Here is a 16,428-nt window from a genome sequence, read left to right as displayed (position 1 = left end):
GAGAAGTCAGAAACTATATAGAAAAATAAGCAAAGAGCTATTATACAAACTGTCAACGAGTTTTGGATTTTTATTGTTTTACAATATGACGAATTTGAAAGGAAAAAACCTCAAACAGTTTGTAGTCATTTGTAGCTATGATTTTTGATTTCTGTAGTGCTCATGTGTCAAATTTTAAGTAACGAATTTGACATACATTATGCTTTTACTTTACTTAAAACAGCGCAATTTTGAGAGGCCAACTTATGCTATTTATTTCAATTTGTTAAATACGCTTACATTATGCTTTTACCTTACTTAGTTCAATTTTGAGAGCTCAACTTAAAGAGCACAAAATACATAACATCACATTGAAGAAGATCTCGTTTGACAGCTTCAAGGCTGTCAAACGGGCTGTCTCATTTGGGCTCTAGTGAAAACAGGCTATTACTATCTGAACAGATGTTTCATTTAAACAGCCATGGTATAAAAAGAGAAGGTATGATCATTAGACAAAAGTCTGTATCGAGAACTGTCAGATGAAAGAAAAAAAAAGATGGCTTCCTAAGTTTTTGACAGCTGCCCTATTGAAATTGTTGTTGTAAAAAAAAAAATTTTGGAAATTGTTGTTGCTTTTGACTTTGCCAAATTAAACGTCAAAAAATTATTACTCCATTTTGTAAAATGGCGACTCTTGTCTTTTTATACCTGTTAAAAAGCATTTATTCAAATGAGGCATGTTCGTGAAATGTGAGCCTAAAAATAATGACTTTTTGTGTGAACGCATTCAGAACAACCCAAATAAAAAATATCGATAATTTGAACATTCTTATACAAATTTCGTAAAATAAAAACAAAAAGAATCTTTTATCTTTAGAAATAAAAGAAAACTATTACACCTTTTTGTATGGGTTTGCAGGCGTCCGATAAATAAAAACCAAAACCAAATTACATTTCAAAAACACCGATTCAGTTATTTTCATAAATCACTACATTTTCATAACTGAAAATTGATTTCAATTCTAGCCAAGAACATACATACATAATTCATTAAAAACAAAACATCACTTAAAAAGCTATACAAGTGTCACTTTCAACATCACCATAATCCATATTTAATTTATATTATTGCAGCATTTAATTTGTGCTGCTGCACCCTCGCCATATGCCACAAACAAACAATTTAATTTACGAAAATTGCCGTAATTTACAAAATCTGAAAACAAATTTATTTCAGCATGAAGCGGAAACAAAACAAGACCTTATTTATTTTGGTTTTCTTATTTGAACAATAATAACGAAAATTCCCCAAAAAATAATCATCAAAAACTGAAAGATCAACGAACAAGCGCAGAAAGTGTGCCAGTTAGTGAAAAAAAATTACAAAAGGGGGAGACGTCATTTTCGGTTTGGGCTCAACTTAATGACAATAATGAAAATTCACTTGTTGAATAGCAATTGACGTTTAAAAGTAACGGCATTTATTGTCTGCGCTGGGTGATGTGGTGTTGGTGACCTGCCTCAATTATATACGATCCACTAAGCGCCACACGATCGGCTGACAGTTTTGAAAGCTGTCATACCATCCATTTACACACTCAAAACATAACACAAAGTACGTATATCTCACATGGAAAAAGTTATGTTCGATTTGAATAATTGCTAGCAATTGCACGACTCGTGTGTCGTCGTCTCTTAAGTGCCATGATTTGTCTTGTTCCGTTCCGAGTATTTAACGGTTACAAAAAATAAAAACAAGAAAAAACATAAAAAATTAGAGTGACTAACCACGAAAGCACTCAATCGAATGTGCATCTGAAATGTCTTTCAACTTTTCAAACTTGATTTATATACCTTGTATTATATTTCTTTGTTTCTTTTAAAAAAATTGTGTCTTTATAATTGCTCGTGCACGACATGGAGAGAGAGAGAGGATATATAGATAGATATTTTTGTTTTTAAATTTTTATTATAATCTCATGGCCACCACAGACATTTAAAAACAAATTGTTTTTCTTCTTCTTGTTCCTCTTTTTTTGATGGTGGTGGCTTTATACACTTCCTGTTCCTAGCACGTTTGATGTGTGGTTTATATCTACCGTTTGAAAGATACATACCATGTCTTCAAACAACTGACAGTTGACGTAGGAATATTCGGTTTTATTATTTTCAATTCTCTTGCATTTTTGTTTATTGGTGGGCATTAATGAAATAATTAAGATCCACAAAAAGAAAAAAAAAATATATACTACGTAAATTGTTATACACTTGCGGTAAAAAAAATATTTTGTGCTCAAGCAAAATCGATTGAATTGAAATTTCTATCATCACTATACTCGAACATGCTCTGAGGTTTCAGAAACATGAACTTACCTAATGAATCGCAAATGTCAAATACTTTAAATGGAAGAGTTCAGATGAAATAAATCATGAGGTTTGTTTGGGTGCTTTTTTTTTGGAAAAAAACATGAAATCCTTCAAATTTGGAACTCAAGATGAAATGCGCTACCGGTGGTCAAAATTTGAATTAAACATCAAGTCAGATACTATCCGCCATTTGCATATTTCTTTAGCTGCGTTCCTTTGGAAATATTTATCTACTGCTTAGTCAGCTATTACATGAAGCCTCAAGAGGCGCGCCTCTTTTTAAAACTAATGAGTGCAAAAGAGAAAGAAGATAAAACAAAAAATTATCCGACCGGAGAGTCGTGGGCCAAAATTCCGAGACTCTTTTTGACGTTTCTTTTTCCACCCTTTCTTTTTTCAACATTCCCTTTCATTTCTTTTTGCTTCTTGGTGGAATACAACAACAACAATACTTAAATCAAAAGAGAAATGTCAAATTTGAGTCTTTGACTCAAGAGGCATCGTGTAATAGTACGCGCCTCACAGAATGGTTATCAAAAGAAAATTCGAAAAAAGAGTCAAGCCTCTTGAGGCTTCATGTAATAGCTGACTTAGTACTTAAAACTACTTTGAACTACTTTTGCTATACTGAAAAAGTAGTTCAAAGCAGCTTTAAGTACTAAGCAGTAGATAAATATCTCCAAAGGAACGCAGCTTTTATTATCTCCGCTAGGCCTATGTTTCATGTAATTAATATTTTAAACGTGAACAAAAAAATTACACTTTTTAACGATTATGAGAGTTAGACGTTGACGTTTAGCTCTATCTTTGACAACTAGCGACGCCACATGTCGTTAGCCTCCAATACCAATAGCAAATGCAAATGTTTTACAAGAGATAGGAAGACATTTTGCAAAGAAAATTGGACTGGTTTCAACTTTTTAACACTGTTATTTAAAAATCTATGCAAAGTTGCAAAACTTTGCAACTATAATAACAAGAATAAACTTTTTTTTCTTACAAGTCTAAAAAACTCAACAAAGTCTCATAAGATAACGATGAATATCCACTCATTAACGTCATCCACCGTAAATAACTCAATTAATTTAGACCGGTAGCGAAAAAAAAATGCAACCTAATTTGCAGCATTCACCGGTAGCTTGCATTCTATAAAAAAAAAATGAAACGTTAACACATCACATCGTAATCTTATTAATTAATTTAAAAGTTGTGGTTTCATTTTGCGTATATCGAATATCGAACTGAAAAAAAATTCCTTTTTTAAACTGGAACCAGATATACAAGCCCATAGAAAGAAGTTTTCAATTTATTCTTATACTCATATAATCAGATGGGGTGCTATTTTGCGTTTACAGCTTTTTATGAGATGGTTATTTCAGATGGGAAGTAAATAAATTTGCAATGTTGTGATAATACTTAGAGCCTGAGAAAGCTGATAGAGCTGATGATACAGTAAAAAGTCATTATGCATTTATGCTTATGATCCAGTTGTGGTCACATAAATTTGTTACAATTTATGCTTTGAGCTATCATAATAATAATGTTTGTATAGTGGTTTCCTTTATGAATATTTTATCAATTTTTTTTTTTTCGATTTGAAACGACTTTCATATTGGGAATTTGAAAGCAATTCAAATATGTATCGATATAACGTATGAGAAAATATTTTTCTGTATATTGCTTATAATTTAAATAAATTTTGTTTGAATACCGTTTGAAGTGAAATTTGAAAACCGCTGTTACTCAAAGAATTTTTTAATATTTAATGATAAGAGGAAAGAGAGAATATAGTTTGTTATGTATTTTTTGTGACTAAAAACACTAAGCTGATACAAGTAAAATAATGATTTAAAAAGTAACATGAAATTTCAACTTCAATTTTCCCTTCAATTTATCTTAAAATTTTTAAAGCAAAAGATGGTGAACATTTGAAACATTCAAAGCCTTAAAGGAATGAGTAAAATTCCATATTAAACAGCATTCAAAAATTATCTGTATAATCCGCTGACAAAAAATACACTTTGTCCATATCAGCCTTTTAAACATTTTTATGAGTGTAAGCTTCATAGTATTATGACCCCGATAACTTTAAATTCCTTATTAGCTGACAAGCCCTATTAGTTGACTGGCCATATAAGACGACTGGCCTTATGACCTTATTAGTTGACAGGCCTTATTAGGTGACTGGCCTTATTAGCCGATTGGCCTTATTACCCGAGCTTACCTTGCTCGGTAAATCTTCTTCGTGAAAAACGATTATTCAACCTGACAACAGGCTTGCGGGTACTCATTCGTATTTTTTTTTTTTTTCATCTAATCTATTTTCAAAGCAATTCGATCTTTTGCCTACAGAGGACACCATATTAAAGAACATTGCATAGCCTATAACCAGTGCACAGGCAAGACGCTTCTAACAATACCTCATTTATCAATCGATGATAAGTAACATCGAAATTATAGAGGAACATACGCACCATTCGAACCGGTTAAAACACATACCTAACCCAAAAAAGTAGGATACTGAAACCGTTTCATGAAAACTTTCTTTTCTGGGGTCCTTTAATGAGTAGTACTGTAAGTGAAATCTAGAAAACCCTAAACTGACAAATTAAAACAACAAAACTCTTCATTTTACTTGACTTCCAATTTCCTCATCTAGCGATGTATTTCTTACAAATTAATTGCCACTAACAAAAAGTGAGCAACAAACAAAAACTTTTTTATCTAATTTCATTTGTGTGTCATTTATTTTTCAAAAAAAAAACTTTTGTGTCCCTATCACAAATTAATCCTTCCTTACATTCCACAATGTAATTAAGAAACACGAACAAAAATTAGATGATAGAAACTTAGAAAGGAAACTCACGAAATAGCACAAACACCAAACTTGTGGTAAATGTACCAGTACCACCTTCTTTTCTTGTACAGATACATATATAAGTTACAAAAGAAAGTAATTTGATTTAACTTCTTAGTTTTATTTTCATAACAAAAAAAAAATATAAGAAAATAGTTTTGTTTGTTAATTAAAAATAATCCACCAAGAAAAAGTTTGTGATTTAAGTTTCACAAGAAATCATACCTAACTTCTTATATTTAATTTTCTCTCGGAAATGAATATTTTAAGCATGTGAATCTGTTTTTTTTTTTTAAATTAATTTATGAGTTTCAAGTTTCATAAAGAAAGGAAATAAATTTAACGATATTACACCAAATTGTAGGCTATAATTTTTATAAAAAAAAAGATAAGATAAATTGTTATAATACAGTAGGACAGAGCTAAGGGATTCACATTGTGCGATAAAAAAAATTATGAAAATCCACTTAACTCTCAAGTATGTAGATATTTCTCAATCTATCGTCATATTCAATTCAAAAGATTATGAATTTATCTGCCGATGCCCGCATTCGATAAACAAAACAAAAAAAAAAAACAAGCTCTCAACCCAATAATATAAGAGCCATCAATTTATACAAAAAAAAAACCAATCCAACCCACGTAAAGTATACCAACAACTTTCGAAAACAAAAAAATTGCACGATAACGAAAAAAAATTTCAATAAGTTCGTTATTAATTCAGATAAAAACTGTTTATTCCACACTTACTCTTGCTGAGTCTTAATTACCGGCAAATCATGATCATCATCAACAAAAAACAAAAAAAAATCGGAATCGCTTCATTGCGCAATCAGCCCCATTATCTGGAAGTTGGGTATTTCTACTTTTGTTCCCACTTATATCTTATATCTTTTTTTTGTATTTATTTTCATGGTTCAGATGAAAAAACAAAAAGTTTGCTTAAGTTAATTCAAGTCTCTCTCTCTTCTGTTATCGAAAAGAAAGTCACACCTACAATAATTATTGTGAACCAATTCTACTAAAGAATGATTAATTGAGTAATCAAATAATAATTTTCGTAGGAAATACGGTGTTTTTCTTTTCTTTAATTTGTATGTCTGAGACTGACTTTGACTTCGAACATTAACGAGGGTAGAAAGCAAAAAAATACAGTCCGGTTCAATTGATTGGGCACAACAAGAAATATTTTCAAAATTAGCTTTTGTGATTAGCCATTTTCGCATGCGGATTCTCAGATTCGTTTAAGATTTTCCAGGTGAGTCTGCGATTTACTGGCAACTGCGATTTTGCATCTTCCTATATGTTATCGGCTTTGATTTACCAGTTTCGTCGGCGATTTGCCAGCTTTTACTTATTTCGACCGCGATTTAGTAATTTCTACTGCCATTTCCATTAAGATTTACCGTTTGATTTGAATCTTTCGGGTGATATTAAAAGGTTGGGTTTAAGGGGACTCAGCAGCGATCAACCATTTACGGATGCTAGTCTTTCATTTTCGACTAAAATGTACCAGTTTGGACTGCAATTTTCCAACTTCGGCTGCGATTTATTAGTTTTGCTTGCGATTTAGTATTTTCGGAAACGATTTAGTAAATTATACTGCGATTTGCCAGATTACTAGTTTCACTGCGATTTACAAGCTTCTACGCGATTTGATGATTTCGATTGCGATTTAATGGATTTGGCATCGATTCACTAGTTTCGGAAACGATTCGGTAGTGATTGGCCAAATTCAGCATCGATCAACCATGTTTGGCTGTGAATCTTTTCAATATCGACTGAGTTTTACAAGTTTCGGTTGCAATTTTTACCAGTTTGAGCTGAGAATTACAGTTTCATTGGTGATTTATCAGATTCGGTTGCGATTTACCATCTTAGTTTTCGATTTTGAGGGTTTCGGCTGCGATTTACTAACAACCACTTTGCAATACATTTCAAACATTTCTTCTTACTTTTCCAAGTTTTGCTACTTCCATACCAAGTTTTGAACCAGAGGTGCAAGTAAACGAGTAAGTAGAGATGCAAATTAAACATAATCGATCAAAATTTTTATTTGCAAGCAATTTGGCATTCAAGGGGTAAGATTTATTTACTATTGCGAACTGTTCGATATTATATTGCATAAAATCAGAATTTGGAGTGCCTTAAATGTTAAAAGCGTTACATACGTCAAATCTTTTTTTTTTCTCTAAGGATATTTTGAAAAAGTACCTACATTTGTGTCACTTTACTTTGAATGGGCACGTTCAAAGAGCTAACATAAAGCTATCGGATAGCTTTTTTTTGTTGTAAACAATGTTAAAAATTGGCAAGGAAACGAACCATTTTCTGTCAAAAAATAATCTGAAGGTATCCCAGAATTTCTGGTATACCTCAGGTATCAAAGTGATCAGCTGATATACATTTGGCTTTTTTTTATTTTGATTACTTTTCGGGCGATTATTCAGCTTCAAAATAAAAAAAAATTGCAAGAAATAAAGTCAAAGCGATTGTGCAAGTACTTCTCAACAATACAAAAAATTTAATTTGCTCAAAAGAAAAAGTTTCCTCTTCTCAATATTTACATATTTTTTTAGTAGCTGCTTGGGCAAGCTATCTGGATACCTCTTTGTTCAAAAAGATATTCCAGATACGGGTATCCCAGATAGCCTATCCGATAGGTGTTTGAACGTGCCCAATCTTTACAGACACTTCATCCAATCTGCGTTAATCATATCCGATACAAATTTTCACAGTTCCTTGACCAAATGGTTAACTTTTTTGTTAACATTGAAAGCAAAATATTCCTTCAAACTGTAAAATAGTTGAAAACACATTACTTTGGAAATTTTTTTAATTCCTCGCGGAGAGGAAGTGTAATGATGGTGCAAGTTGGATTTGAACTTTGACCTGTAGCGTGACAGATCACTTAACATTCAAGTTTGATTGGACGTTTAAATCACTCTCAGTAGATTCTGACTTTAAAATCAAAATTTCTTTCTTCTTATAATCACTAAGGCCTATTTTATTCAATTTTTGTATGAGATTTGATATATTTTCAGGTTCCATTTTGTTCTGAAAGCGCAATTAAATAAAGATATTAGACATCTAACAAAAAACTCGATTTTAATATATTTTTTAATGTCCCCTATCAAATGATTCAGATTGTAAAAACGTGAATAATTCCAATTTAAAATACATATACACGATGGTTAAGGAAGTCTTGTGGAATTTCGTATATACTTTCCGTTAGGGAGTTGACAAATTCATTCTTAATTAGTCTGACGTAGAGATGTTATTTGTCTTACATTCCTAACTTGACTTAAATAATGAATTCAATTAGTAGTTATAACAGATAAAAATAATGATAAAAAACATATTTTTCAGTATTTATCTACTTTGGTTTCATTTTCAATGAGTTGATGACTTTTATGGCGTTATTATTTGCTTTAATATTGAATTTTTATGGGTTATAGTTTCCCCATAAAGAGTATAGAATTTTTGATGATAAATGGTGTTCCCATTAATAAGCAATAGAAAACAATTAAGTGAATGGATATTCAGCTAAGCCTAATGAATAAATATAACTTACACATAATTATATGGTTGTTATGGCATTTAAGAATTTTATGAGAGTTGAAAAAATTTATGAATTCGGTTTTCAGATGACAATGACATTGTTTTCGTTTAACCACCACCACCACTAGATACCAACCTCCTCCTTCAACTCATTTAAATTTTTTATATTTTCAAATAAAGCTGAATTTCAACATTTATGTATAATAAACATAATTTTTCTATTTTTTTTTTTGTCTTTTTGAATTTATTATTTGATATATGCTTTTGCTCACTGGGTCATATAGGTTTGTGTGCGCCTTATGTTAAGCGCCCACATTAATAACGCCGAACAATCATTTAGCTCAGATCAAGAATTGAATTGTAAACTACTACTGGCTGGCTGCTAGCTAGGAGAATAGGTCTTTTGTTGTTTTGCAATAAAAAACGGCGCGCGATAGATCGATAAGATTTTTACCTACATATATGCTGTTTGGAGAATGCTTTTATATTTTTCAAAAAAATTCATATTTTTTTTTTTTGTATATATATCCATCACCCCACGTAAAGATCAGCTTAGGTCAGGAAAAACATAAATATCAACAAAAAATGTGTTTTTTTCATTCTTTTGTCTGAAAATTGTAATTTTTTTTAGGTCAAAGAATATCTTAGTTTATCGTCTTTGTGCTTTAATATGGTCTCTTGTGAATTGTTTGAAAAAAGCACAAATTTTATTTTAATTATTCATTTAATGTTGTTTAAAATATAGGGAAACAACTAGTGAATGATCGAAGAAACAACTTTCTTTATCACTGATTGTGCAAAAAATCTCCGACAATCTCATTGACTTCTAATGAAATATTAAGAGCTAGTGACTTTCACTAAACGATTTCTGAATGCTTGTAATCAGTCAGTAAGAATGATTGTTCCTCAACATTTTTTTGCCGAGTTTGATAATCTTATAATGAGAAATGAGATGCGTAACAGAATCATTACCAAACTGTGATTTTTTTCAAAATGAAATTTTGCTTTGCCTTTGTCTTCCGAATACCATTTTCCGATTTCAGACGCAATCTTAAGAACCCAGAGATTCTTTGTCTTTCAGCCGAACTGCACGAATGTAAAATTCTTTACTTTCGCTTACTTTTATTACGTGAACCGGTATCTCTTTTAAAATACATTTCCAACTTTCCTATTCCTTGGACCATATTCAAACATTTTAATATTAGTATTATTTATTAAGGGTATTGCTCATCCCTTGTGTCCTTGCAAATTATAACACACAAAAATTGAAAGATGGACAGAGTGTGTGATTTTATGCCATTAATTCAAAAACTTACAATCTATATGGTCATAAAGTCCAATGTCAAACTCGAATGCATGATTTTTCAAAGTTAACATAATTCAGACAGAGTACGCGAAAACATTTGTTCGTCGTCGACAAATTTGTCCACCTCAGGGATAAAATTCTCAATTTCTCACTTTAATTTCAGTCAATTAATTAAAAAAACCGTTTCAGTTGCGTAGATAGATACATATCCATATGTTATGGTGTGTACTGACTTCTAAAATATTCTACTACAAACTCAGTGCGAGATTCTATGTTTTGAATTGGATGTGAGTTGGAAAAGCACATATGTATAACCAACCTTGCTCCCAACCTCATCATCAGCAGCCTCCCATTTTTTTTTTGTTTTTGTAATTTTTATTTTTAAGTTACACAAATGGCAATTTCAACATAGTAGTTCATGTGTATAGTCAGTCAGTTTACTTTACTCCGACGAGTACTTATTTCAGAGTAGTTCGAGGATAGAGTGTAATGTCGGCGCTGGCTGGCTGCATGATGCATGCGTTGTAGGTGAAGAATCGGTGCAGGTACAGCAGTTGGGGTACGGTTTGAGTACGGCGGGGGTAGGCGTTAATTAACATATCTACGACAGAAATGGAATTTTCTCACTGTGGAGCGAAAATTCCTTTATAAACAATGATATGACGAAAATGGTGTCGGACTTGTTGCAAGAGTAGGAAGTATGTGTAGTAGAGGCGGGGGTTATCGACATCGTCGAATATGAAAACAACAACAACAAAACAACGTTTGCAACGACGACGACTACGACGACAAACGAGGTGAATTCATTTCATTTGTAATAATGAATGCAGTAGCTTAAAAGCAAAATTCTCTCCAACTCTATGCCTTTTAAGTTGTTTACTTTTAGTCCGCCCTCGTTTGTGTGTAAAGTGAGATTTTTCTCACATGTGTGTTTGCTACTACTATTTGCTGCTACTGCTTGCTGCTGCTGCACCAACAACAGCAATGCAATAGCATCATCTGTAGGAGCGCCTTATTTCATCCACAAAACTATACTAAAAAACAAAATGGGATAAAACAAAAATCCAAGGAGATGTTTATTTATTTTTGCTTCTCTGTGAACATTTGGAAGATTTTGAAGGGTAAATAATTTATTTTTAGAGAAGAAAATCTCTCTCAGTGATTTACAGTATTTCCACGGGGGCTTTTAAATTGTTTAATTACTTTTTTTTTCTCCTTACAGCAGTTTAATTAGGCGTGTTTGCAATAAGAAAACACAAAAAAAATGTATAAAATCAAAACAAAACCAAAAACAAAAATGAATGGTTTTTAATAGCTTTGAGGAAGTGTTGAAAAGTTGCAAAAGTAGTTAGTGTTGTAGTTTTGTTTCTTATTTATGGGCAATCAGCCAAAATTGTTCTTTTTGGAATATTGTTTTTATTTTATTTCTGAAAAAAAGTTTTGTTATTGCTTAATTTGATAGCACTCCGGGAGATCATTTTAATTTCATGATGTGTATTACGCAGTAATTCTCTTTGGTTTAACAATCTATTTGTAATTATTTTGTGCGCGTGTACCTATTTTTATTCCCTACTCTATTGAGATATGATTCAGATCTTGTTTGATCACTTGTCGCCTATTGGCGAATATCCGAACTATCACAACAGCTTCGCTTAAAATAGAAAAATTAAAAACTCATCAGTTAGAGCTTCTATAAAGTTTAACTAAAGATGTTCTAAGATCCAGTACTCTTTTAAAACTTTTAAAAGTTGTTAAGAGTTGTTTAAAGAAGTAGAGAGAACTTTGTTAAGTGAGATTATAGAAGTTAGATGAAGCAGGCACTTCGGAAAGACTTCTTTAACAGATTGTCAAAATTAAATCTTAAAACCCCTGACAGGTTTTGTATTTCCTGTGAATCTTATATTTCCTCGTGAAGAAGACATACTCCATTTTGTGGCATGATTTATATCATGTTCTCTATTTTTAAAATTTCTAGTGCATTCACGATTCCTGAATACCTGACATTATTTAACGCACCTTCTTTGTCTAAAAATAATAAATTTCAAATTCATCAATTTCAGGAAAAAAAAAAACCGGACCTCAAACGAAAAATTTCTAGTCTAAAAACCCAATGAATCAGAGTGTCCTCTTTTGTAACACATTTAATATAAATAATTTGTTTTACTGAGTGTCTTTTTACATTCTTGTTTTGATTTGAGCTTAGAATACTAATTCCTTGGTTACCTTACTCTAAATGTATCGCAATAGAAACGGAAAAAAACATATTCTACCTTTCTAATTGATTTTCTCTTTAATAATTCAAATCCAATTTATCAATTCAAAAGAATGAAAGAAAAATCTTTTTGGCCAAGCAAAAAGCTGATGCCACCTCTAGGGAAAAAGATTTATGCATTGCTAAGCAAAAGGAAAAAAAAAACAATAATTCTTCCAAGAACACCTTCAGCATAATCGATAATAATCTTGATGGGACATTTTTTTTTGTATTCTTGTCTATCTGTTGCCAGAAATCATACGCTACTGGATAGCAATACAAATTATTTTCATTCCAATGAAAATCAACAAAAAGTCGAGAAGGATTTATATTTCACTGATTACGTGAGCATGGATGATGACGAGACGTTGTTGGCGTTGGTTGGTTGTTGAATTGAATCCCCACAGCTCACTGCCATATTCCCACAATTTTCGAGGTCACTGCGGAATTTACCTTCTAACCCATATATACATATATACCCTTGCCTCTGCAAATGCTTATGACAAGACTCTATGGTTTTTTGGTTGTGATTGATGAAGTAAAAATTTCGAAGAAAATAATTTACAGAGACCAAGGGAAATCAAAAATCATTCCTTAATATTTTAAAGGGATGCTTTTGAAAACAAAAAAGTCATCAATTAGACTAACCAAACATGTATAAGGTATTAAGCGAAGCATGACTAACAACAATTTGATACCAATACATACGGACAAGCTAACTTAACTATCGTGGTTATATTTATTGTTTTTAAATCGCAATAATTTTAAATTTGTTGCATGTTTAGAGTAAGTTTTAAATTTCATTCAATTAGTTTCATTATTGGAAGACAAAAAATCATATAATAATGAATATGCGGTTTTCACAGAACAAAATGCATGATTACAATCGAGATATTTATATCATGTGTCATGAGGTGGAATCTGTTAAGGTACCTAATAGTTGATTATGAACACAGAACATTTGTATTGACACTTGGTAGATCAATTATCATCTACGAGATAGCATTACCACCACCCTTTACAACGATACTTTAGTTGTTTTATTAAATTTTTTATTTAACTTAGGCAATGCTTACAAAAAAAATTAAAATACATTCCGAACTGTGAACTCATATTTTTCTATCAACTCTACACTGATAGGCGTTCTAACAGGAAAATGATAATAGACTTGGTGTGTTTTCTTATGATTTCTGTAGGAGTTGCATAGAAGAAGAATATCTCAAAAGGGTTCTTAGAAAATAACTCAAAAGTTTTAGCCAGGAGTTTGTAGAACGTTCTTTAAAAATGTTATATACAGCTTCGTTGAAACATAGGTGCCTTTCAGGCTTTAGGGCAACAAGCTGAGGCCCGTCATTGAGCTCTTTTCACTCAAGCCCCGCAAACTCCCGGACCCCTTTGATAAAACTGTCGTTTTAGGTAAATACTTTCTTATGTAGTGACACGACGCTCGATACGCTTTTTTCCACTAACGACCAGATAGTACGAAAACAAATTTCCTTACTTTACAAAAACAACATGACTCCATATGTACTATTAGTTGAAACGTGTTAAATTTAATTTAATTATCGACATCTGGCTTGGCTTGGCCTTACCACTTTTTTATTTTATTTTAATTTTAAAAGCCACCTGTTTATAGTAATTAACGTACATCTTTTTCTTTTTTCTTAAACAGGGACGACACACAAAAACTGGACAATTGGCTGCCATTAAAGTAATGGACGTTACCGAAGATGAAGAAGAAGAAATCAAGCTAGAAATTAACGTGCTTAAAAAATACTCAAATCATCGTAACATTGCCACATACTATGGTGCATTCATAAAGAAATCTCCTCCAGGAAAAGATGATCAACTATGGTTGGTTATGGAGTATTGTGGTGCCGGTTCTGTAACTGATTTGGTAAAATCAACAAAAGGACAGAGTCTCAAAGAAGAATGGATTGCGTATATATGTCGTGAAATATTACGCGGTCTTAGTTATTTGCATTCGAATAAAGTTATTCATCGTGACATTAAGGGTCAAAATGTACTCCTTACAGATAATGCTGAAGTCAAATTGGTTGATTTTGGTGTATCAGCTCAGTTAGATCGAACGATAGGCAGAAGAAATACATTTATTGGTAAGACCTTTCTTTCGTTAACTATTAAAGGCAATATTGATTTTGGTTTTCTTTCATAGGTACTCCTTATTGGATGGCTCCTGAGGTTATTGCATGCGATGAAAATCCAGAAGCAACTTATGACAACCGATCAGATCTCTGGTCATTGGGTATTACGGCATTGGAAATGGCCGAATCACAACCACCACTTTGTGACTTGCATCCAATGAGGGCTTTGTTCTTGATTCCACGCAATTCACCACCAAGACTTAAATCTAAAAAATGGTCTAAAAAATTTCATGGATTTATCGACACGGTTCTTGGTAAGAAATCCATTTAAATAAAAACAATTCTATATCTCAAGAATCATCATATAACTGTATTATTGTTCAATTTACAGTGAAAGACTATCATCAGAGGCCTTACACAGATCAGTTATTAAAGCATGCATTCATTAAAGATCAACCTACTGATCGACAAGTGCGAATACAACTCAAAGATCACATTGATCGTTGTAAGAAACGAAAGCAAGAGAAAGAACGCGAAGACTATCCTTACTCTGGTTCGGATAATGACGAGGAAGAACCCCAGATTGCCGGTGAGCCAAGTTCCATTATCCAAGCGCCAGGTGGAGACACTCTGCGTCGTAACTTCCAACAAATCCAAGAAGGACGAGTGGGTGCAAATGAAGTTCAGCCACAGCCGCAGGCTAATAGAAATCAAAAACCGCAATCTGTAACATAATACATTTGATATTTTTACCTCTCTAAATTTTATTAATTTTCTATTATTTCCTATCTAGCGTGATCAACGTCAGCAGATTGAAGAGCCAGGTCCACCTTCGCGACCGGCATTGCCACAACGTTTGATAGTCGTTCCAGATCCCCCACAACATGCCAATCGTCCCCTGCCGCCGACTCCCAAAGGTTCCGGCTCTTCACCACAATCCCAACAGCAGACACCCCAGCAACAGCAGCGCAATTCTCAAAATATATTCAAGCCAATGGTACGTTTAAAACCCCCTCTGCCAATCTCTAACTACTACAGCCTTAATTTGATGTTTATCACCCGCTTTATCTTAAAAATTCCCATCTTGTTCTATTTTTTTTAGTTAAAAATTCGAAAATTTTCTTTTTTTATTTTCATGTTAAAAAAAAATTGTTTGTTGCTGTATTCAAAAAAAAAATATTATCTACTTCTACTACTTACTATATTTTCTGCCTACAAAATCAAAATACCTGTCCACCTGTTAAAAACGCTATTTGTTATTTTATTGCAACAAAAACATAATTTTGAAATAACATTTATATAAAATTGAATTTGCTGTTTGTGTTGTGTAATATGCTGTACGGTGCCGAATGAAACAAAATTTTTTTGTGTCTCACGTTAATTTTTTTGTATTTTTCAAAAAAAAAAAAAATAACTACATACCAAAAAAAAAAATTACAACACACACTCTACTCATATTGAAAATGGAAAAACTAAATTGAAATTGAAAATTGAAACATTCACAATCAAAAACAAACAAAAACAAAATTTTGAATATCAACAATATTGAATGATTTTTTGAAAAAAAAAAAATACACAAAACAAATAAACACAAAAATATACAAAAATCCAGCTTCCACCGAGGAGACCTGAGGTATGTTGTTATTGAGAAATGAAAATACCTGTTTTTTGTGTGTGCTTTTGTCTTTTGCTTTGAAAACAAAAAAATATTTTTTCTGTTGTTTTGTTTTTTCTAAATATTTATTATAATGCTTTGAATGATCCTTTATAAGAAGTCTCACATTTTGAAACACTTTATTAGTGTTATTGTTTTTCAATCATCATATCGTATTCATTTCGACTTCATAATCATCATTTTAATAGGAATGTCATGTTTGTCGAAAATTTCCATAATATATTGTAAGTGTTCACGGAATCAGTCTGTTTTGAAAAATCCAATCTTAGAACCTGTTGAAACATTTTTGAGTTTCTACTGTACTCCTCCACTTATTAACATGCCCTC

The 16,428-nt window shown here is 32.0% G+C and overlaps 1 protein-coding gene across 11 annotated transcripts in view; it reads left to right on the top strand.

Annotated features, from left to right (window-relative positions):
* The window catches only part of LOC129908553 (serine/threonine-protein kinase mig-15), a 58,628-nt gene that overhangs the window by 17,278 nt on the left and 24,922 nt on the right, over nt 1-16,428 (top strand). For 8 of the 11 annotated variants that reach the window (XM_055985141.1, XM_055985137.1, XM_055985142.1 and 5 more), the window contains exons 3-7: nt 13,994-14,438; nt 14,498-14,740; nt 14,818-15,152; nt 15,220-15,423; nt 16,039-16,059. In XM_055985141.1, coding sequence (XP_055841116.1) covers nt 13,994-14,438; nt 14,498-14,740; nt 14,818-15,152; nt 15,220-15,423; nt 16,039-16,059 — 1,248 coding nt within the window. The remainder of the gene's footprint in view (nt 1-13,993; nt 14,439-14,497; nt 14,741-14,817; nt 15,153-15,219; nt 15,424-16,038; nt 16,060-16,428) is intronic. The other 3 variants (XM_055985138.1, XM_055985136.1, XM_055985145.1) reach the window with 1 other exon arrangement.

This window comes from Episyrphus balteatus, chromosome 2 (assembly GCF_945859705.1).
Source record: "Episyrphus balteatus chromosome 2, idEpiBalt1.1, whole genome shotgun sequence".
Taxonomy (NCBI): Eukaryota; Metazoa; Arthropoda; class Insecta; order Diptera; family Syrphidae; genus Episyrphus; species Episyrphus balteatus.
Note: the sequence above shows the minus strand (reverse complement) of the source record. Positions and strands in the feature narration are given on the sequence as shown.